Source organism: Caloenas nicobarica, chromosome Z, assembly GCF_036013445.1.
Source record: "Caloenas nicobarica isolate bCalNic1 chromosome Z, bCalNic1.hap1, whole genome shotgun sequence".
NCBI classification, from domain to species: domain Eukaryota; kingdom Metazoa; phylum Chordata; class Aves; order Columbiformes; family Columbidae; genus Caloenas; species Caloenas nicobarica.
In genome coordinates this window covers 98,478,555-98,502,383 of record NC_088284.1, presented here as the reverse complement: position 1 = coordinate 98,502,383, position 23,829 = coordinate 98,478,555, and the positions used below count along the sequence as shown (strand labels likewise).

Genomic DNA, 23,829 nt, shown 5'->3' with positions numbered 1-23,829 from the left:
TTGTATTACTACACAATACTACATTTTATTGCTAATCACAAATCAATGCACCGGGGTTTCAGAAGAGTTTGGTTTATAGCGTTCCAATGTAACAAAAGGAAAGAAGTTACAAATTCAGACTTTGCAGACACATTGCCAAGTCCCTATAGAAGCAGGGACGCATTAGGTCTGTTTCACTAGAAAATTATCCTCTTGAACTGTTTCTGGAGAAGATGTAACCATAATTTTCTCCAGCAGGAAAGTCGCCCCATCATTCCATGCAAAAAGAAGGTGGACAATCTGCTCTGTAACCTAAAATTCCCTTTCCTATAGAATGAGAAAGGAACATGTATTTACATGGCTCCTACAGTGGTGTGTTAATGCTTAAATTACTAGGAGCAAGTCGACACATCTTCCGGGTAAACCCACTACCCAGCTTAACTCAGCTTCCTGTTGCTGGAGTAGCAAGTTCTTTCCAACACAACTGAGATGTGCCCTACTAAAAAATGCTGCGGTAACCTCTGCCAGACAGCAACACAGCAGCGCTCCTGCTACAGAAGAGCATTGCACAGCCTTTCAGTAATACATACAGTTCAGTGCATGCTTTATCTGTCCCAGACCCAATTTTAGCTGTTGCAAGCAAAAGCCTGCAGCCATACAACAGACAGTGCTGGCACAGAAGAGGTACTGCACTGCTTCAGATACTGCTGCCCTGTCATCCCCAAAACTGTAACGCTGATTTCAGGAAGGGAGAGTTAGGACTGTCCCTTTGGTCATTATTGCCTTAGAGGGAGTGGGGAGAAACTCAAGCTCTTCAGGAGCCAAATGTCTACTGGGAGCTGAACACCTATTCTTGTTAGAAGGCTGCACTGCACAGGGCTCCAGACAGATTTCATTGATTCTGAGGCACATACCATTAAACTTATGATTAAGTCAAAACAAGTATCAGAACAAAAATATTAAATGGAGGGTTAAATAATTTTTCCTATAGCATTCAATTTCACATTTCACCTGTTCACATAAGCACCTCCTGTCTGCTTGGATCTGAACAGCCTACAGCTCAACCTTCAGAAAGGAGGTGCTGAGAAACAAGAGACTGAAGCTGCTTGCAACAAAAATATGGATATAAATATAAAAAGAGGTTCAATTTCAAGCACCAGTAATACTGCCTGCTCAAGCCCAGGTGTGGTCACCAGGGAGACTCTCAAAATCAGGACATTATTCAATTAAAACAATACACTGTACTATTCTGCAGCTGCCAAGATTCCTGGCTACAACTCCCATAAGAGTTTGCCACCTGTCAAAATTGTCTCTAAGAAAAAAGCAAGACTGCTTGATGAGATGAAAGCAACACCCCCAAGCTGGCTTATTCAGTAAGGGCCCAACTTCAGACCAGGAGTCTGCAGGCATCAGCTTCAGCAAATGGGATCTCTTTCACTATCCAACAGCTGCCTTTCAGCTACTGCAGAGCATCAGCTTTTTAGCTTCCTTAAAAAAACAAAACAAAAAACCCCTGGTTTCGAAGCATCCAAATATGGCCTGTTGCACTGGAGCGTTTAAATCCTTGGGGGAGGTGGGCATCTTCTTCCTCTGCCACAGGCAGCGCTTACTCCATGATGGCCCTGTACAACGCAGGTTCAATGTAATCTTCCCGGTAGCGTGAATTGATCACTCTTTGTCTCTTCCTCTCTTGTCTGACCTCCTTCTCTGCAAAGATCTCCGTGAAGCGCATATCTGAAGCTATTGACTAAAAGAAAAAGCAGAATTAGTCACTATGACACTGATCAAATCCCTGCCTCCACATCCTCCTACTGCATATAAGAAAGAATCAAGTTGGAACTCTTGGGAACATTCAGCCTTCTTCAAAAACTGACCGAACACAAGAAGAAAAATATTTAAGAAACTGGATTTAAAACTCTGGGGCTAAGTTTAAATGTACTGTAATCAGAGATCTAAAGAATCATAGGTTTTAAATTTGAGTAGCTAATTTAAGTTCACAGTCACTTTCTTAAAGGAATAAACACACTCATCCCTTCCAACTTCCAAGCAGTCTAGGACATTTTGTGCCTTATGGAGCAGGCATAGGGAAACACCTGGTCACAGGATTCAGCTATGATACATTCTTTCTTAAACCTCAGCCATCCTGGTCACAGGATTCAGCTATGATACATTCCTTCTTAAACCTCAACCATCCTGTGAGCCTGCCAACAGGTTCTGCACTAGGGTGTGCACGATCATGCTGTAAAGCCAGATACACTAGTATGCTGTCCATAGTTATGGTTTTCATAGCGGGAAGCATAAAGCAATGGAAGCAGGACCCAAAGGGGCTGTGAGATCTCCATCCTTGCAGATAATCAAAACCTGGCTGGAGAGAGCCCTGAGCAACCCTGACTTCAAAGTTATCCTGCTTTGAACAGGTGACTGGGTCAGAAACCTGCAGAGGTCCTTTCCCACCTGAATTATCTTACAGTTCTAAAAAAAAAAAAAAAAAAAAAAAAAAAAAAGGCCAGCTCTTTTGATGCCATCCTACTAAGAGCCTTTCAGAACAAAAGGTGAAGAAACTTGGCCATTCTTTGCTATGGGAATACACAATGAAACCTAGGAATATAGGCATGAAAGGGTATTAACATGCTGTCCCAAACAGTGACTGACTCTATGCTATAAACTCCCATCTCTGCAGGAGGAGAATTAAAGTCTCTCCAGAGCGAGACGGAACTTTGCTCTTGTAGCCTGATAACTACCAAACTTCACAACAATTGGGGAGAGCATCAGATTGTAATCTTTTGCTGCTATGCACTTAATTTGTCCTTGAATAGCAAGCTAAGTTAGAATGAGCTTCCCTAGTAGATATTTACACCCTGTTTACTTACCAGCCTTGACTTCACTCTCTTAGGAAGCTCCTCATCAAGAGTATACACATCATCCCTTTTCACCATCAGCTGTGACCCATCTTCAAATTCCACCTAGAAGAAAGAAATAAGTTGTTCTGCCAGAAGTCTCAGAAGTTGGAATCCTCCCACAGCTGCCCAGAACTTGCCTCCTCCTTCCCGCAGAGGTCTCTCATGAAATAATCTTCTAGCACTTGAATTTTATAAGATACGTATGCAGGTATGCACACTGCAAGAGCTTCTAACCAAAACCTCACCAATCCCATGACAGTAAAAGTAGGCCTGCAAGTTTTGGGCTATTCTTGTAACACCTGACAAAGCAGCAGACAGTCACTTTAATATGGCCCGAACAGTCATCCTCCTGGAAGCGTGCAAGGCATGATGCACTCTCACTAAATAAAGAGCAGCAAAGCCAAACTTATTTTAAGTAGTTTAAACTACAGGAACAGAGTCTGCTGAAGAATTGCAGACCAGCAATTTTTCAGAAGCTGAGACTTTCAAGCAGGTAGCCAGATATAAGTAGAGCTGTAATCAATCACTTTGCTCTTAACTCCAGCAACTGTTAGCAGCACCTGGTACTGCTGACAACATCAAGTAACTTCCCCTGAAGTGTTTGACTCCTCTATAGCTCTGCTGGCTTTGAGAAAAGTACTGTTAACATGATCAGCTTGTTATAAATGACAAATTTTCAGACAACAGTTCTGTACCTGGTACATTTGGATGGCATGTGATGCGACAAACTTGGCTCCGTAAACTTGTCCATCTGTCCATCTCACCTGCACAACTTCCCCTTCAGCAGGGGGACCTAACTGAAGACAGTCTCGACTCTACAGCATAAAGGAGGAAGGTGGGAGAGACAAGGAGACAGGTAAGCAGCTTCCTTATGTGAAGATTCAGCAAACCACAGGGGAATCCATCCCAGTCACACTGCCCACCACCCCAACAATTACTCCATTTTAGAGAACCAGGCTGAGAGACATCCACCTATGTCATCTGTATTTAAATCCTAATAGTGAGCCCGACTTCAAAGTACTTGATGGAGGAATGGTACACAAGTACCCCTTCAGACCTACCACTGCTAAAGACAAGCTGCACTCCCTGTTACACCTGTTCCTCTGTGCCCACAGCTAAGTCCGTCTCATGTGACATCCTCAGGCCATCTTGCAGCACACCTCAGCCACGACATGACCAAGGGTTGGACCAATTACTAGATCCCCTGCTATGTCCGCTCTGCAGCAGCAAAATGGACTCATATCATGTGCCCTCTATGGGAGCCAGGTTCCCACTGCAAAACCTACCACAATGTCCTCTGGATATAGGTTATCACTGAAGGAACCATCATCGAAGTTGACCTCGTAGAAAGTCTCTTTTGCAAGGCTGACCACTTCACATTGATAGAAGCGACCATTCTTGTGCTTGCTGATGACTATCTGTCCAGGTGACAGATCCTGGAGTGCAGCCTTAGCTCGCTGAGGGGAGAATAAAAAAAAACACCACATCACTTTTTACACAATGGCTCAAAGAATGTGTGGACGACCATAGCTCCAGTGCTGGCAAACAAGGAAGCAAAATGAGGTAACTCTACTCAAGACACCATCAGCAGCATTTTTAGAAAAGTTCTGCCTCTGGTATTTCAAATGCTTAAAGCCTAATCTGTCAGATGCAGCTGTCGTTAATTTACTTAGTAAATGAAGCACTCATTCTTCAGGGCAATGCAAGGCCTTTACAGTAAATATTATTTAACGGACTGTTGTGGTTTTGATGGCTAAAAGGGATACACGGGATCTTCATAAACTAATAGATGACTTAAAAATGAAATTCTGTCACCGCTCATACAGCCTGTTGGGAGTCCCAGCACTAACTCCTGCATATTAAGTATCACAGCATAAAACCCACTATTACTCCTCATTACAACAGCCACAGGAGGGATTCACGCTCTCAGTTCTTCTGGGCTGCAAATCAAAGGACCTGACTAAGATCCTTCAGAGCAGCAGCAGGGCTGAGTTCAGAATCCAAGACCAACACCATTAGATTATACTGAACATTCTGAAAGAGCCAAACTTTTCAGTCCCTCCAAGATACTGCAGTTCAAATCCTGGGAGTCACACATCTACTCACCTCTGCCTGAGATGGAGTCTTATGCCTGAAGCAGGTAATGAAGACAACAAACGGCCAGTCGTCAGGCTGCATCATGACTCCTGCTGCTTGGGCACAGCTAACATGGAAGGATGTGGGACACCGCCCATGTGAGCACTGTACGCAGCAACCTGCAATTCTCTTTCTTCTTTTCTTGCAGAAGATGCATTTCTGTGAACAGGAAAACAGAGGTTACTGGTTGTCACTAGCTTTTACCCCACACAAAGGGCTATCTGGCCTAAGTGTCTGATAACTGTGCCATTTGCTCTCTGAGAGCGCTGCTACTTTCTGATTAAAAAGAAGCAGATGACTACCAGTTCTAGCTTATGACAAGGCAATTATTAATAAAGTAACTCCATAGATTAAAAACATACATTAAGTATCTACCAGCTCAACATGCACAAAGCACTACCATTGACCGAACTGCACTTGGGTCAGGCCTGATGGGCTGTTGTAGGAAAGGAATGTCATCTGTAATGCATTAGCATTTGTAAAGCAGTTAAAATAATTTTCCCCTCAACACTGAGCTGTTAGAAGAGTTAAGTACAGTTGCTTTCTTGCTGAACACATTCACTCATTACACAAATGCCTTGCATATCCTGAAGTGCTCAAGAGCAGTCAATAAAACAAGGAGAATACTAGGGATTAGAAAAATAACAAACAAAACGAGTATCACCATTACATCACTGTATAAATGTAATTTGCTACATACAGAAAGATGTGCCCCCTTTGCTCACTCCTGATCCGAATAAGCATATACTAGAACACAGAAAGTTTCAAAAAATGGCAAAAGGAACAGTTGCCATTTCCTATATAAACAACAGAACAGATTAAATTCTTCAGTCTGAAGAGGAGATGACTTGGGGTTGTAGGGATAACCAAAGTCTCCCAGATTCTGAACAGACTTGAGAGACACTTTGAAGCCTCACCAGTGAAGCACACCTTACCAGTCTGAAACGCTGCAGGGGGATTTTGCCAACATCTACAGGACTCCGCTCTGCAATGTTCACAAATTTTGCCTCCAGTACAGCTACAGCACACATCACATGAACCCACCTGTCAGGACAGAAGAGGGGAAAAACACATTAATATGCATTAGGCTGAGAGAGAACACTTTGGAGTTTAAGTTAATACAGTTCTGTTGAAGTTTGCCATATAAACCATGATAAACAGCCTCTGAGAACTAGCAGTGTAATCTTCCTTCCTACTGCTAGTAACAGGGCACATGTGTGGCAAAACCAAGACTTCATACTTCCAATCTACTACTACAGGGTTTAACAAGAGAGTAATTTAGTGTGGCTTGTGCTGGTGGTGTATCTGCATTACAAAGGCCCACCTGGTAGGTTTATTCCTTCACAAACTTGTCCCATAGCAACAGTTCAGTTGCTACTGAAATACTTTTGAGACTGTGACCAAGAGATTGAGGCTCCATATGACATCCACAAAATTTTTGGAGGCCACGTTTCAGTCACACCATGGTGTTACAAGTCTGTCCCACTCCTATTTTGCATGAAATAACTTCAGATGACACATCACACCAAAGGACAGAGGACAGGCAGTTGTATGCAGTATACTCGCTGCAGAGGTACACTGCATTTCAATATGTTGTTCTACCTAAAGCTATGGTTATCTTTTGTCTCCATCACCACCACATATTACATGAAGAAATCAAAATCCTCTGTGAGAAGCTTCTGAGAGATGTTATCTCATCAGGAATCTTATTTTTATGTGGTACATTATATGTCTGCACACTACACCTCTGCACTATAAAATGCAAAGCAATTAACAGCTGCTGTCAACAGAATGAGAGTGAGGCATCACCTGAAGATATGATGATCACTGCATGTGAACACAATGAACACACTTTACCATAACCCTCCTGCAGTAACACAAAGTGTGAAAGGTGTTTTCGCTCACTCTGTTACACCAAATGCAGACATTGGCTTTACTGGATTACCCACAGCTACTTAGGAATTGAGCTTCTCCCTTAGGACCAAAAAAGCTGGAACACTCACTTGTCATCATTGGCTCTCTGCAGTGCTCCTCCTCGTAATGAACACAAACAGCAGTCCTGGCACAAGGAAGAAAGCATTAGCTGAAAGAGTGAAGTTCAGAGCAGTACACTTGTCTCAGAACTTCTTCCTCAAAATTCACATCCAGACGAAGAAAATGGTTCCCCTGTCAGAAAACAGCTAACTATCTTCTACAGATCAGCTCTTTAGCTCTCAAAAGCTGCTGCTCTTAGGGCAAATAGAGACTCCAAGTCTGTTTAAGACAAGCAGATCTACCACTGAAGACTTGTTCGACTTGTTTGTTATGGGTTCCATTTTCAACCACAATACCCTATGTCCTTTGAGGATGTGTAAAAGGATCTGGAACACACACGAGCAAATAGAGTTCAAAAGGCTGACCCGTTCTACTGACTGAGAGCCTATATAGCTTTTTGCGGGAATCCCATTCTTCTCGCCTTCTTCACACGTGCACATCCCCCTAGTTATTAACAGAAATTACTTTCTGTTTTAGATATAGTAGCTACCATAAACTAAGATGGATAATTGAGCTCTTCCCACATCCACGCAGAACATTTTCTCTATGACTCAAGTCAGCTTTGCACTAATTAAAAGGATTATACCACTGTGGCTTAAAAAAAAAAAAAAAAAAAAAAAAAAAAATCACCAAAATACAACAGACTGGCTCCTAAACTTTCTCTAAATTGCCTTCTTTTCACAGGAGGGAATAAACAAAAAATATAACACTGTGGAAATTAACTTTGTAGCAAGTTCCCAGATGTAGCAGACTCCATCTGTGAGAATCTTATGAGAAACTTTACCTCCTCCAAGGCATTTTCGGTACACCTGGAGCACATCCAGTCCTCAGTGGCCTTGGCAGGGGATACACCGTAACAACCTACAAGAGACAGAGCTCACTTAAAAGCTTACCTAACTCAGACCCATTCCGCTAGGGCCCAGAAGTAAAGTGGGATTAAAATCAATGAGCCTAAGGACAATTTCAAGTTATCCATGCAGCCAGCTCCATATATCAAAGGCCAGCACTCAAGTATATACCATTCAGATAAGGGCTGAACTTGGTCTACGTGTACATTAAACAGACTGGCAAAGGCTTGCTATGATGTACAGACCTCCTGCAGAGAACACCAGAGTTTAGGGTTCAGTCCAGACGCACTCACTTGCATGAACGCAGACATGGCAGTTCTTGCAGGTGATGAGTACGCTGGTTCCGTCCTCCTCTAAGTAAGGGGTTGAAAGATTGAGGTCAGTGCTGCAGCCCGTTGCAGTAAAGCACATTTCAGGAATCAGGGGTTTGGTTCGGATCTTCCCATCCACAGCAGCTGGGGTTCCTCCAGAGTTTTGACTGTTGCCACCACACTCTGCCTGTAAGGCATGGACAGGAAATTTATATTTTACAAGTAGAACTGTCTCACATCATCTTTACTCACCCATCATTCCATACATAAATCCAGTTTAAAGAATGAAGCTGCTGAAAGACTAGAGATTTAGTAGGTTACATGAAAATACAGTTAGTTTATAAAATCCTCAGCTACTGCAGCTTCAGAATGAGATTTATTTTCTGCTCAAACAGCTAAACCCAAGGTCTGAACTGCATCCCTCTAATGAGCAACAAGATACACATCAAAATGTGTCTCTTCTGACAGAAGAGATGGAATCACCAAGCCCATCTCAGGCTCCATGGGCAACACCTCAGCTGCATCTCCTTACCTCTTAATACGGAGGATCATAACACTGCTATCCAACACTGTATATTGATCTTACCTCCATATGGGAGGATTACAATCAGACAAATAGATACCTACTGCAATCCCCATTATTTTTCCTAGTGTGGCTCTGAACAAGTCTAATGGGCTTTGAAACTAATCTGTTCCTGGGAAATAAGCAGACTAAAACCACAGTTTCCCAGTTAAAGCTCAGGAGACTTTCAGGCTAATCTTTTATAATTTATTCATCTAAACCAATGTAAAAACCAAACAGCAATTACATGTAAAGTTTACAGAGATAATGCTTCCATTCAAGCTACCTTCTTAGGTGACAAATATAAATTAATCTTTCTCTAGAAAGAAATGTTTCAAACCATGTTTTGTACCTCACAGGCCACCACAAAAGTAGCTTCCCTATCATTTTAAAATACTATTAGCAGAAATTGCAGTAGTAGAATGAAGCTGCACTGTCCCTCCTACAGTGCATCAAAAGGTAGGGGAAAAAAAAAGTCCAGGTAAAAATCACAGTTGGAAGGGAATTGCTATGTTTTCAACAAGTCTTGTTTACTCAGATTCTTTGAAACTTACTGATTTACACTGAACATTGCACATCAAGCAAAAGACTAAATGACTGAGGGAGTCCTATAACAAAGTTGAAGAAAATGTACTTTTTTTTTCTAAGCAGTTAGATACTTCTTCACAAAGGAAAAGTGAATATTTGTCTGGCATTTTGTGCCAATTTCTTATTTGAATGAGTAGCTGAAGTGAGTTACCAGACTTGCTACAGATTTTCTGAAGTTGGAACAAAGACCCTAACCACAGCTTAAATACTGGAACACTTTCTGCTTCATTGCCTGGTGTAGACAGACATTTGAAAACCTGAAGCTAGAGCTTTCTGCTTAATAACATTTTGAACTCAAGAAAGAAGTTAACAGAACTTAAACTGTCCTGAAAATTTTTAACTTTATAGATTGTCAGCACCAGTGAAACCCATGCACTATGCAGCTTCTATGTAGAATTTTCAGTCCTAACAAGATCCCACTCTCAGAAACAGCAAGATCAAACAAAAACTACGGTCTATGGTTTGCATGGAAATTAGGAACTACATGCAATATAGACTCTCAACAAAAAATGTAAGGTCTTTATTTCCAAAACTGTGCTGAACATATTTCTGGTGCCACCATAATCATACAGTGATCTCAAATAAATCAAATACGCTCACTGTATCGGAAAGGACAAACTCTCTGTTGTAGATGGAACATGCAATCAGACGAGTCAAGCTATTTTAAAACTACTTAGTTCAGGAACGGCAAAAAATTCAGTGTGTGACTCCTGCCTAAGCATTTAGTCAACATGACAACGGGGTTCTGCAACCAATCCCAAGCTATGCATTGCTATAGCTGCCCATTGTTAAAGCACATTTTCACGTGCCATAGCTGCTGTTAATATGGATACGCTTCAAGAAAAGACAGGTTTCTATCTATGTCATCCACAAACACAACCCTAAATCCTTTTAAATAAAAGGTTTTCTTCCTTGTCAGCTCCCCAAAGATCATGTGCTATGAGTAGACTGAAAGTGTTTTAAAGAAGTGTAGAAGTGAAGGTGCCAGTCTGGAAAAGAGAAATGGGATTTTACAGTCGGCTCCAGCAACATTCAAGCTCCATTCTGAGTTTCAAGCAAAAGCCGCAGAACACAAAAGCTTCTCCTGAACAGCTGAGTCAGCACCGGAGAGAGAACAGGCAGCCTGTCACAAGTGTAGTGAGGTTCAACTTTTGTGCTCTCCTGGAACAATTCCTTGGGAAGACCCCAACACTGATACAGCTGTTGTTAACTGGCAATACACTAAATGCCATTTTTAAAACTATGCATGGCAGTAGCAACCTATTCAATAATCTCAACAATAACATTATATTGGTCTACATACCTGATACGTCTGGAAGAGCATACAAACAGCACAGTAAGGGGACTGCTGAGCCATGGTCCGATTGTATTCTTTTTCAGCCTCAAAATTCGGTGGCCGATTCTGCCACAGCTGGCTAAGCGGCTTGGCCCATGCTTCTGTCTCCTCAGCCTCCTCTTCAGGAGTTAGCTGCTCCGATGCCTCTGTGATAAGAGATCATTAACTCAGTGAGTATGTGGCCTTTTACAGATATCCTTCTTGCAAATGAAACTAAATAAGGCAAGAAGTTTTGAATGGACACGAAAGAAAGACTTCCAGAAATCAACAGAAGGGTGATCGGAGCCAGTAGCTTGGTCTCTTTGTTAAGAGGCTTCTACTAATCAAGCAACTATGCAAACACAAGATAGGCTTATTGGGTGAGAACAGCACCAGCTCCAAACTACATCAAGACAAAGGATGCCAGCCAAAGAATTTTTTTAAGTCATGAATATTTACATCAATTATGGGAATGCTCTAAGGCAGACACCATTATGCAACTGTCTCTGATACTGGTTTAATTTTCCTTTCAGAGTTGTGACTTTCCAAACAATGGAAGAGCAAAGAAAGAAAATACCAACTGAGAGAAAAGTTTAATGTTACAAGCGCATACAGAGAAGAAAAAAAAAAAAGATAAGCATCTTTTCTAGGATGCAGGGGTGTCACCTGCTGACTCCTGCTTATCACCAGCTACACAATAGAATACCCTACATTGTCCACAGAAGCCGAGACCCTCTCAACAGCTTCCCGAAGAGCATGAGGCTTCCTTACCGTCATCGCTGATGCAATCTTTAACCAACAGTGGGTGATGGCGCGGGAGCTTGCTCAGCGGCTGGCGACGGCCCTTGGACTTCTTACTCTCCTTCATTGATCTTATGTACTCCTTTGCTGCCTGGACAAGGAGAAGCAATTCGGCAGTCAATCAGCACGTGTTCTTTTGACATTATTTTTAAACAAATTTATTTTAAGCTTAAAGAAACCTCCACAAAATGCACACGCGCTTCCATGATTTTATTTCTAACAAACTAGCTTCAGCTCTAAACTAGCTAAGTTTTTGAGAGAACTGCTTCCAGCACTTTTGTTAGGGAAAACCAGATACTAGGTCTGTTGAGCCGTCAGAATAGAGACGTTTCACAGGTTCCAGCGTAGCTTTTCACGCAAGTCTGTTTGTATAAGAATTGTGTAAAAGACAGAAACAAAGACAAGTTGAATGGTTCAGCTTAGAAGAGACACAATGAGAAATCTCTCACATTCTGCAGAAATCCTCAGTTTGTATGTCAACTTAAAAATTCCAAATTTAAAAATAAAAAATAATACAGAGGTCATTGGCATCTTGAACTAACAGTTACCGTCTGATGGAAAATTTGTTTTGAAATACACGATACTGGGGAAAACTATCTAGACCCATCCAAAATTTCACCTTTTCCCTGTATGGAGTGTACAATGGAGACATCAGTACCAGCTACAGAATTTCTTTAGTTCAAAATATCCATGAGAACTCTTTCCCAGTTTCAGCTTAATTATCAACAGATTCACCCATTTGCAGTTCCATTTCTGCAATTCCTGAATTTTGAGGACATAATCATTATCGGCCTACCACTCTCTAAATGCAGATTAAAGAGGGAAACAAAATAATTTGGAATGAAACCACTACGTAAGATTTAAACTATTACATCCTTCTCTTGGGTTGTCTAATAAAACATTCGTTAGCAGTTATTAAACACTCAGATTTACATTGTCCCAAATAATAATTTTCCTTCCATCATTTCTTTTTTCAAATAGGACACACAGATGTACACATGTATGTAACTTGCTATTTTAAAAAATCCCTCAAACATATTAATGTGCTTGTAATAAAGGCTGGATTGAGCTAGACTAATTTCAGGTACAAACAGGTGCCTATTACCATTAAAGGACCTGATTCAGTCTGTAACACTACCATGTCAAAACCAGCAAGCTACCCTTTCCCTTAAAGCCCTTAAGTAATTTAGGGAAGTTTTCAGAACAAGGGATCTCCTAGTTTTCTAGAAGAGGTAAAAGCATAAGACTTTCATCTTAATTCTTGTTTGTTTAGCAAAACCCATATGTATTAAAAAACACATCAACAACTAGGCAACCTGCTATGCAAACACCAGTGGAATGGGAACGTAATCTGCACCGGCAGGAGCTTTTGTCACAGTCAATCTGTGAGCGCATAATACAGCTCTTAAGCTTTCAGTGCTCCTGCCATTCATACCTCTGCAAGCTCTTGCTCATTCATGCTGGCGGTGGCACTGGCTTTCTTTCCTGAAGTCTGTTCGTTGTCAGATCCGCTGGCATCCCCTTTAGCATAGCTATGGACTGTGAGCACCCTCACTGGCCCAGAAGGAGTTCGTTTTGCCAATGGATCAGGCGATTCAGAGTCAGAAGAACCAGAATATGTAGGTGAGCTGGGCTGAACGCTGGAAGTTGTGCTCTGCTTCGAAGTCGTTGAAACTGAAGTGGAATTTGAAGCATGTGAAATGGAGAGATCCAATGCAGCTGCTTCTTGCTCTTCTTCTTCCTCCTCAAGCTTCACCGTTTTCAGTTCTTCAAATCTGCTGGAGTCCACACGATCTAGAAGAAAAGGTATACTGACTTTTTCTAAAATCTGGGCAGCAGAGGAAAACATTTGTGCAACCATTTGCACAAATCCAAACAGGAAAGCGAAGTACTATACACAAAAAGGTGACATTGAGTAGATAATTAATTCAAACACCTATAAAACCATACTTGGCTTAGATAGAATAAAGCCTCTGCTCATTGCTTCTTCCAGTACAAGAACTAGGGAATATCAAACCAAACTGGCAGTGAGTGAGTTAAAAACAAAACACATGAAGATGATCCTTTATACAGCCTAGCTAAACTGCCTAACTCCTGACCACATGGTGCTGTTGGCAAGAGGTTACAAGGGTTCATGGGAGACTTAATAGAAGAAAAATAAAAACCCACAAACCAATAGAAGATTATTAAATACGAGCTGCAAAAGGCTGAAAAACAGAATACTAGAGGGAGACATTACAGATGTTTGCCTTGTTGTTATATTGTTCCATAGGCCCCCTGCTCCTCCCTTAAAAGCAAGGATAACTGACCCATTATAAGTCACATTAATTTTCCTCCAGCCTACGGATTACAAAATTACAAACAAAACATCCATACATCATACCAGACCCACACTACCAGGAAGTGTGCGTATGTTTTACAACACCATTTCTATAAACAGGTCACATTACACAACAAGGATACACAGGACCTTAGGCTGCTGAGGCGTCCCAATACATTTCTGTATGCGAGCAAACAAAGAGAGCAAAAATCATAGGCAGAAACACCAATTTCTTAAGGAAGTCTGATGCAATACTTCCTCTTCCTTTTAATTCAGCTGAAAGGCAACATCCCTGTGACCCATCTGGTCAGTCATTGAAGCAGCTATTATGCAGGATGGCTGCCTACACCTTTGCTCTCCCTCAACATTTTTTTATATAATTCTCACTGGGGAGTTATTCACAGATAGGGCAACAAAAGCTAACAATTCAAACTGCAGCTATTTCATTTACTCAAACCAGTGGCAGAAGCATCAGAAAAAATTAATGAAATGGCACAACATAAAATTGTGCTAGATGCACTCTCTGGTCTGGAAAAAAAATCAAATGGTAGTATCTCAAGCCGCACAATAGTAAATTTCTGAACTGTCTGCCATGGCTCTGACAAACTAGGGTCTGGTTTTTTTGGACATGACGATGTCTTACTGACTAGCATCATATGAGACAGTGCTCCAGATTCAGCTCTAGCAGCTTCTCTCCCTGAAGAACAATACCCTGGCTCCCTGTACCAGAATAAAGCTTGACACGCAGCTACCTGGAAGCTTGAGTCCTTGTTCACTTTGCTGCACAACTTCACTTGTAGGTCTCTCACGAGGCTCTGTCATATCTGTTTCACGCTGCTCAGAGCTCAGCTCCTCCTTGGGGAAGGCCTCGCTCTCACTCACCTCCTGAGGCACTTCCAGGCACACCCTGTGCCTTTTTGTTCCTATGCGATGCTTGGGGATGCTGCAGAAGACAAATCCATATGTCAGGTTACCAAACACATAAGCTTGTTGAATTTGTGCCTGGATGCACGAAATACAGCCTGGTTTGGGTAAGTGTTTTATGAGACAGCATCCAGCAAGCCAAATAGTTTCCAAATCGTTCTGAAGTGTTTTCTTTGCTTGTACAGAAGTGGAGTCAGAAATCCTTATGGATGACTCCTCAGCATCTGTTATCATGTATTAGGCAGCTATGTTTGACCTGGGCATTCTTTACATTAAACAAAAATAAAACCGAACAAATCAAACCAACAACAAAAAACCCACCACAAAACACAGCTTTAGGAATAGTAGGTGACACTGGCTGAAGAAGATTTAACTGAAAAATGTCCACCTTCATCAACCAGGAACTGCAAACTGATGTTGCAGCTTGCAGCACTGATAGTACCAGAATTTGCTAGCAAGCATTGTCCCATGATGCCAATATGCTCCCTTGTTCTTCTGGCCTCCCAGTGTACAGTGCACACTTCCAATCCAGGCTTTGGACATCTGCCCAAAGATGAAGAGCTACCTTCCAAGCTGGTGCATTTCCTGTCTATCACAGAGCAATGTCAACTTACACAGTAAAAACAAGAGTAAACCCAATTCCCAAGAAAACAGACTACTGTTAACTCTGACGGCTGTTATTCTATCAGAATGGCAAACATTCAATTGCAGCTGGGTCCAATTTCTAATAATCCAACAAAAAAGCAGAGGACTATAAAAAGCACTACCTTTTTGTCTCATCCTCGCTCATCTCCTCTTTACACGTCTCTCCTGTTTCCATTTCCTCAGCACACTGCTTCCCATTCTTCACTTTCTGCATGAGATCCCCTTTAAGGAACTCTGCCGCCTCCGGGGTTGGAAGAGCATGGTCAATGACGGTCACATCTTTCCCAGCTTTCCAAAGCTTGTACCGATCTGGCTGGTACTTCCTCACAAACACATCCATGGAGATCTTCACCATGTCCTTCCGACACGAGCACTGAAGTCACAAAAAATATCCAAGGGCACACATTCAACAATTCTACCTTGCATTCCTACATCACTTTGCTTTCAGGCGCTTAACTGATGAAAAAATTCCCACAGCTACACATAATTGAGCTTCAGAACTCTCAAGACTCTCTTCCCCAGGAAATCAAAAGGGCATATATTAAGTTACTAAAAACTCATCAGAAAAGACAGCAAAAATGGCAAACCAGAAAAACAGATGTTATCAAAATAACTAAGAAAGAAAGCTCACCAGCCTATTTAGAGAGTTGCTGGTAGAAGCTGACTGTTTTAAAATGAGCTCATACACAAACAGCCAGCAAAACCAGAGACTATGATAAGAAGTTGGAGCCACACAAACTCTGGGCCTACCCAGAGCAGCAGAGGTTCCTCTTGTCTGGGCATGGTTACAAGTAGTGCTTCAAAGCATTCACTTCTGTGTAACTTCTGAAAACATAACCCATGTTTGTAAAGCACCTCTACAGGGATAGAAAACTATGTAGCCTAGAGGTTCAGCCAAGATACTTATTTTGATAATTGACTCAAGTTACCCAAGTCATACTTCCAGGCTAAACGGTCAATAAATAATTATTAAAATATCAGACAATATACTGACAAGTCCTGGCCGCCAAGCACACTCTTTCATCTCTGGAAAGAGAACCAGTCCCTTGCTTTCCTTTGAAGTCTCACCTGATCTACACAAAGCTAAAAAACATGTTATGTGCTATCCATAGTTGAAAAAAGGACATGAAACAGAAGCCTGACTGGACATTGTTACTGTATCAGAAAACAAACATCACATCTTAAATCGAAAAAGCACTGAATTCACTCCCTTAGAACAAATATTGGGGGCTTAATGAACAGCAGAGCATTTGGCACTGCATTCAGGTTATTTGTACGCAACGGGATGGCAACAGAACCCTTACCAGTACAGACCCCTTACCAGTACAGACTGCTTCCCATACTCGATCCACCGAAGAGTAGCAAAGTTGGTAGATTCAGCACAATTAAAACCATGATTAAAGCCAGCATGATAGCTATAAGGAAAGGTTATCATGAACTCTCCAGCCTCCTGTGTCACCTAGAAGACAATCAAGACACCACATTATTATTCACAGCTTGATGGGTCTGAATAAAAGGAGCTCCCGTACCCCTCATGCCACACATCTGAAACCCCTACCCACAGATGGTGGTTGTTACTTGCTGCAACACATAGACTTTGTACTTACCTTCACTACTCTCCTACTTATGTTAAGTATCTGTTTAATGGAAAGCAACATCCAACAGCTTTTATTAAACACAAGTGGTCAGAAGAGCACAGAAGTGGCTATTGCTCTGTGAGAGGCTATCTGAAGGTAAAAGATAATTACCTGTATCAGCTACAGGTTTGGCTGAACAGTATCTAAGGCCAAGTGAAACTTGTATGCAGACACAACTTGGAAATTTACTACTGTTTTCTTTTGCTGTTCGTATTCAAGTACAGCTCTCAAAAAGCCGTACAACTGCTGCTCTTCAACATTATCCCCACTGTTTAACAAAGGTTCATGACAACAAAAGCCTTCAGCTGCCCATGCAGATGTGACACTACTTTGGAATAAGGACTCGAAGACATCAATGTGTGTGTGGGGAGGGCAGGTGGCACGTAACCACATGAGAAAGTAAGGAAGTCTATAAAGTTATTAACCTAACGAAAAAAAAAATGAACCAGCCATATTTTCTATTGAGGAAGCAGACCACAAAAACAAAATTAGCAGGGGACAAGTCTTAAACGAACAAACAAAAAGAACGATCTCTCTTCACTGAATACAGAACTAAGCAGTGAAGTTAATCTAACAGAGGATGTTGTGTATTGTCAAAAAAAAATAATCACAGAAGACACGGCTTTTTTTTTTTTCGTAGTCCTTGACAGATTTTTCTGTCTCAAACTCTTTCAGACCCCAACTGCCAGATAATCAAAGGTACAGAGGGAAAGGATTGCCTTATACCCTCCCTGGTCCTGTTTTCCTCTCCAAGCATCTGCTATTGGCCACTGTTAAAGACGAGACGGGGCTGCATGAACCTCCTGACTGAGCTGGTACAGCCGTGATTACTTTTCCACACCTTATCAAATGGGATGCCGTATTTCTTCAGAATTGATGGAGAGATGAGGGTCATCTTGTGACGGAGAAATGCTTCACAGCTTTGGGCACTTCCTGGAAAGAAACCTGTTTAAAATAAAGATAAGGAGAGATGTTACTGTTCTGGTGTGAATTAAACTAATTTTTCAGTAATTTTTAGGAGTATTTTTCCCTGGGCCTAAAAGTATGGACAATCTTACCAGAAGTTTGAAAGAGCATTAGAAAGACTGCACATAGAAGGATCTTGCCTTGGCTATACCCTTCCAGTTGTAATAATCAATAGTTAAGGATTTTCTCTAACCCTAACCCTCGTTAAAGGTTAGACAGACCACAACTACATTATTTGTAATGTGACACTTCTCTTGTGTGTATACTATAAACAAGCACTCGGAAGTAATATAATTTATATTCTAAAAGGCTAATTATCAGTTCAGTTGTGCCAGCCTGTGCTCTCATAAATGTTACAGGCCATGTTGTACTCTGAAAGAGCTGAAACCCGCTGCAGCTGTGCAGCTGTCCATCCCACCTTCTGCAAAGGCAGGACATGAAGGAATTCCCCAATTACCTTTTGCAAGTCTCTCCAGACGCTTCCCATGCTCTGGAGGGATAGAGTACCTGCAGTGACAAGAATAAATCTGTTAAGGTCAAGTGACATGACAAAAATCTCAAAGATTGACTAGAAATCATGAACAGGCATGAATTACTTAAAAAAAAAAAAAAATCCTCCATTCTACATTGTCTCTTTCAAAGTACAATGACAAAGCTAAAAATCTTTATCAAGGACTAATGCCTCTCTATCCCAAGAAAAATCAAGAGCCAAAAGCTGACTATCTCCTCCACTGACTTTTGCGTAAGCAGTCAAGGAACTAAAAGATCTGATGTATTTAATTATTGTGAGAAGAAAGGGAAGAGCACTTCCCTCCCCGTCAGTTCACAGCTGTGCAATCGCCAGTATGCTCGGTGCAAGGAGGAACACAGAGCAAGAGAGAAAATGGAATCATCTCTTGCAGCTGCTCAGACCAAGAGGGGACTAAGCCAGACGCAACACCACATCCTTAACACACGCACAACTTGCGGCGTACTCCTCAGGGCTACATCTCTCTCTGTACACACCTTTTTATGGGCATCACAAAATTCCAAGTTGGTTTGACTACAGTAAATAAACCCCCCTACTTAGCTTGCTTTCGCTCTGGAATAGAGTGCTATATTGTTGACGGAGTTCCTTGTTAAATAAATTAGACTAAGATATCAGCAAAGTTAACTTCTTCCATGTACTACTGTAAAAGAAGCAACAGGCAAAAGGTTTATCTGACTGAACTAATCTGTTTTCTGTTCCCACGCTATTGTCACTGCATGGGGTTGTTCACTGGTCACATGGCGCTAGCTATTATTTTTTACTGCAAAGTTATACTAAAAGGCAGCCAAAAAGACTAGTTTCCAACAAAACTGCCATGGAAACAATTGTTGAAGTTGCTTGAGAAATCTATTTGTGAACAGAAGGGAATGATTCACTTTTAAAATGCAACCCATGCTACAGAAAAATTTGGGAGCCTCCTCTAAAAACAATCAGGAAAGCTCACAGTGGACAAACCATTCAGCAAGATCCACTAGCCTGCTTTTAGATCTGTAATGAACACTCGCATTTCAAAATCTGTTAAATCGCCTGTTCCCCTAGGGCCTGCATGACAACAGGCACATTACCTCTGTATGGCCCATTTGAGACCCTCAGGAAACCCTACGCAATTTTTCCAAGTTCTGGCCCTACTGCAGTAGAGAGCGTCCACTCTAAATTGTAATTCTGGAGAACTCTCTATATGAGAACAGCAAATGGACTTTCTAGAAGGTAACCAAACAAATGCCACTGAGGATACGTGCTGCTTTGCAGTTCTTTACAAGTTTCTAGTGTTCTTGTCATCAGATACTACTGCAGTACGAGATCAGAGGGATGGGAATTGTTTTAGTCAAGTGTTGTAACTTCACAGCTTTGACTCCAATATTTTATGGTATTGTTCTACATCTAGAAGCTTCCCTAGAAAAATCTTACCATGACTTGGGTTCCCCAAAATGCAAGTAATTAATACTGTAGAGATCCATGTCCTCAGTATGCCAAGCAAAGGAAGTTTTCCACATGCCAAAATATAAGTAAGGAGTATTCACTCCTTCAATGGTTATGCCGCTTTCATTCTCCACAATATCCAGGATCGTATTCAATCTGCCAATATTCCACGCATCTACATGCTGCAAAACAGGAGCCTCATGTCAAACAAGCATTATGAAGAATGGAACCACACAACTAAGACGACAGTTGCAAAAGCTATCAGATGCTTGTAAAACAGCACATCAAGACAAACCATCTACTGGCACAGCTCGAACCATTAACTAGTCCACCTAAAACAAAAGTTTCACATGCTGTTAGCTTACATACTGATTGTTTACTAGCCACTTTTATGAAGAAAAAAAAAAGTTATCAGTCAACATAACAATTAGGAAGGGAAAATAATCATGAAGCTACAGACTTTACAGATCAGAGAACAATAGTGCGAGCTTGAGCTGATGTCTGAACACTCTTGAACAGAAACACTTTTCATTCTCAACACTTTTTAAACAAGTTAATCATAATAATTTAGGAGACTAGCAAGCAGAAAGTATATACTTTTCTAATGTCTATCATCCTAACAGATAGTGGCTACAGAGCTGTCCCACAAAAATACATGCACTAGTGGATACCAAAGCAGCGTTTGCCAAACAACATTTGAACTCTCATATGCCGTTCAGGACAAAGCACCATAAAAGCAACACTTAAGCAACAGCAGTTTTTCCTTTCTTGCACTAAACTGTAATAGACTGAAGGGCTAGCACAGGTCCCTTAGAACATTACCTCTATTAGCCTTCTTCAGTTATTTGGGTTAAATGGAGAGTACATTCTAAACATATAGTTTATTGTGTTCCTGCTTACTCCAGAAGCTGGAACTCTGCTAAGACTATCATCAACTCTTTCTGCAAGTTCAGAGTCAAATGCCACATTAATGTTCATGGAATGCAATATACAGAGATAACTGTTACTTGAAAACAAAGATGGTTTTCTAACCTTGTCATAAAGTGTGCCATTAACATCAGCACCGTAGATAGGGGCATTGAACGTAAGGTTCTTCCAGTATTTTCGTTCAAGATCTTCAAAGTCCGTGTAGCGTGGTGTGCAGTACCTGAAAACACAACAAAGATACTGAAGGCTTTACAGTTTGATACTTGATGAGTCTAAACCAATGGTTTTTGCCACTGAAAGAATCAAAAGCTATAACAGAAATACCTAATGCATGTTATTAGCCAGACTCGACTCCAAGAACAGCAACGAGAGCAGCCACAGCTCTGTTCCTGTGAGACTTAGCAACAAAGGATAAGGAAATAAGTGACTTTCCTCACTTCTCAGTTTACTTTCATTTTTGCTTTGTGCACTGCTCTTTGGTCAAAACAATTTCATTTTCTAGTTGTTGCTTCTTAGCAAGGAAGGATGCAGTCAAAACCAGAAACAATACCAAAAAAGCCAACTTGAAAAAAAACAAAACCAAAACAAAGTTTTCTGCCACTGTGAAAGTAACCAACATTTCCAGACTCACCTGCTAGTAAACTGGTCAAACACACTCAGTTTACCAACAAAATATCTGCTTTTGATGTCCATTCCCTGCTAACTATACACTGGTCTCTTTGTGCAGCACTGAGGGGTCAAATTTACACTCTAAGACCTATTTAATATGTGTGTATATATATTTTCCAGACAACTACATATATAGCATTAAAGGGTAGTTTTCAGTAAATTATTCTATTTGAGAAACAGGACCCTACGATATCTGATGCGTTCTGCTCTTGCAAGACAACACAAGCATTAGTGGGCAGAGTGCAGCTGGCAATTCCAATGCTGCTTTTGAATGGTGATTTCTAAGGCTGTTCGGCTTAAACTCCTTTAAAAGCGAGCTTTTCTCAGTGTCCTTTTTCATACCAAGAATATTCCTTTCTCTACTAATCTACTCTGTAAATATTTCGATGGTCTAACTGCTGGGGACAGAGAGGAGTCCACAGCACAAATAAAGAGTTCTGCTGGCACTAGACATCTTCTTGCCAAGCGACACAAGGGACGAAGGTCCCCATCCACCCCGCCAGTTTCCCACGCACACCTGGTCTAGCCAGGGCATCCCGTTCACACCCCGAATAGCACCAGCCCGTGGGGAGGACCCGACCCGGGGGCAGCCCCGCAGGGAGCCCCCGCACGGAGACACGTTCGTACTTGTCGCTGTTGGCGATCCTGCGGAACTCGCGGACCGTCATGGCCTTCTTCTGGATGTTGTACTGCGTGAAGAGCCCGGACTGCCCCGTCACCACCTGCTGGATGGGCGCTGGGATGACGAGATCGTCGATGTCATCGTAGCACCGCCGGGGCTTCCACTCCTTCGGGGGAATTATCTGCAAGGAGCAAAACGCCGCCGTTAGCCGCCGCGGACCCCGGCCCGGCCGCCGCCGAGGGGAGCGCCCAACTTGGGCAAGTCGGGCCGAACGCCGCCGGCCGCGGCTCGCCCGCCCCCTCCCGCGCCGCTGTGGGGTAAACAAAGGGCGGAGGCGGCCCCGGGCCCAGCCCGGTGCGCGGCCTCCGCCCGGGAGCGGGGGTGGGGTCGCACCTTGGCCAGCCCGGCGCGGTGGGCGCCCTGCGCCTCCACGTAGGCGATGTACCGGCTAAAGTCCCGGAACTGCTCCATGCTGGGGCGGAAGGTCATGATCCGCGCGCTGGGGTTGAGGCTCTCCAGCTCCGAGGCCATGTTGCCGGGCCGGCCCTGCACGGACGGGGGGGCGGGTTTAGGGTGGGGGGGGCCGGGGGCGGGTCACCCCGCGCACCCCTCCCCCACTCCGCCCCGCCGCTCCGGACGGGCCCCGTCGCGCGCGCACGCCCCGCCCTCTCCTGCCCGCCGGCCAATCTCCGCGGGGTCCGCACCAGTCCTGCCTCCTCATTGGCGGAGGGCGCCTGCCCGTCAGGACCACGACTGTCTTTTCCTCCTCACGGTGGAGAACGCCACCGATTCACGCCCCTCCCCCCCGCCCCCTCCCCGGCCGAGGCGAGACCGTTCCGACGGAGGGGTCCGAGTCCCCGCCCGGCGTGCTCACGTCAGCAGCGCGTCCCTCTTCTTCGCCGCCTCCGCCCTCCCCCCGGTCCAACTCCCGCGGCCGCCGTATCCCTCCGCACCACGCGCCCAATGAGTCCGGCAGAAGAGCGACGCCACCGCTGCCGTTCCCCACCGCCCGAGCCCCGCCCTGCCGCCCCGGCCCGCCCCCTTCCCCTCCACCGCCCGACTTGCCTCTGCCGCCGCAGCCAATCGTTGCCCGCTCCCTCTTCACAGCCAATAGGAATTCGACGACCTGTCGGGGCGGGCCAGCGAATCAGGAAGCCGGGAGCGGGGCGGTTGCTAGGCGGACGGGCCGTGGGCCGGCAGGCTGGCGCTAGGGGGCGGTTGCTAGGGAGGCCCAGGCCTGCTCGAGGCGCCCGGGAAGGCCGGGCCGGGCCGGGGCCCACCCGTGTTCCGCCCACAGTCCGCCTCCGGGTCCCCAGGGGACACCCGGCGGGCGTGGGGGCAGAGCCAGGCCCGTGGGCAGCGCGACTGCCCGGCCTCGCAGCGGCCCAGGGCAGGCCCGGGCTCAGTCGCCCGTTCGGGGCTCCCGGTCCTGCCCTCAGCAGGGGCGCCGGGGCGGACCGGCCGAGCGGGGACAGGAACCTCCCGCGCCCGCGCAGCAGCCGTTTGCTGTCAGATGTCCGAGGCTGCAGCGTGTAGCCCCGCAGCGGAGGCCCGGGGCCCGCCCCGAGGGGCCGGCAGAGGCAGCCGGGCCGGGGCCACGGGGCGTCGGGGCCCTCCCGCTGCCCGCGGGGCACCGGCCGGCCGTGCAGGCGGCTCAGCGCCGAGTGCTGGGCATTAATCCTGGGTAAACGAGTGCT

The 23,829-nt window shown here is 43.8% G+C and overlaps 1 protein-coding gene across 2 annotated transcripts; it reads right to left on the bottom strand.

The window, feature by feature from the left end:
• KDM4A (lysine demethylase 4A) lies at positions 1-23,141 on the bottom strand. Of its 2 annotated transcripts, none has more exons than XM_065655756.1 (22): positions 23,086-23,141; positions 22,526-22,678; positions 22,138-22,313; positions 20,947-21,061; positions 19,903-20,096; positions 18,424-18,473; positions 17,842-17,945; positions 16,685-16,822; positions 15,486-15,736; positions 14,547-14,737; positions 12,910-13,268; positions 11,445-11,565; positions 10,662-10,840; positions 8,191-8,395; positions 7,834-7,910; positions 7,019-7,074; positions 5,951-6,059; positions 4,986-5,174; positions 4,166-4,336; positions 3,575-3,694; positions 2,850-2,942; positions 1-1,726 (listed from the first exon to the last, which is right to left on the bottom strand). In XM_065655756.1, the coding sequence occupies exons 2-22, from the start codon at positions 22,661-22,663 to the stop codon at positions 1,586-1,588; spliced, it is 3,177 nt and encodes a 1,058-aa protein (XP_065511828.1). In that variant the 5' UTR covers positions 22,664-22,678; positions 23,086-23,141; the 3' UTR covers positions 1-1,585. The 2 variants fall into 2 exon arrangements, with proteins under 2 accessions (XP_065511828.1, XP_065511827.1); XM_065655755.1 differs by having other exon boundaries at positions 23,007-23,132.
• Positions 23,142-23,829: the final 688 nt, after the last annotated feature.

Excerpts from the sequence above, each read along its gene's own strand:
- KDM4A (XM_065655756.1), bottom strand. The coding sequence starts at position 22,663 with ATGGCCTCGGAGCTGGAGAGCCTCAACCCCAGCGCGCGGATCATGACC. Across the intron at positions 18,474-19,902 it reads TTTGGGGAACCCAAGTCATG|GTACTCTATCCCTCCAGAGC; the intron begins GTAAGATTTTTC and ends TTGTCACTGCAG. Across the intron at positions 15,737-16,684 it reads ATGGGAAGCAGTCTGTACTG|TGCTCGTGTCGGAAGGACAT; the intron begins GTAAGGGGTCTG and ends TTGTGACTTCAG.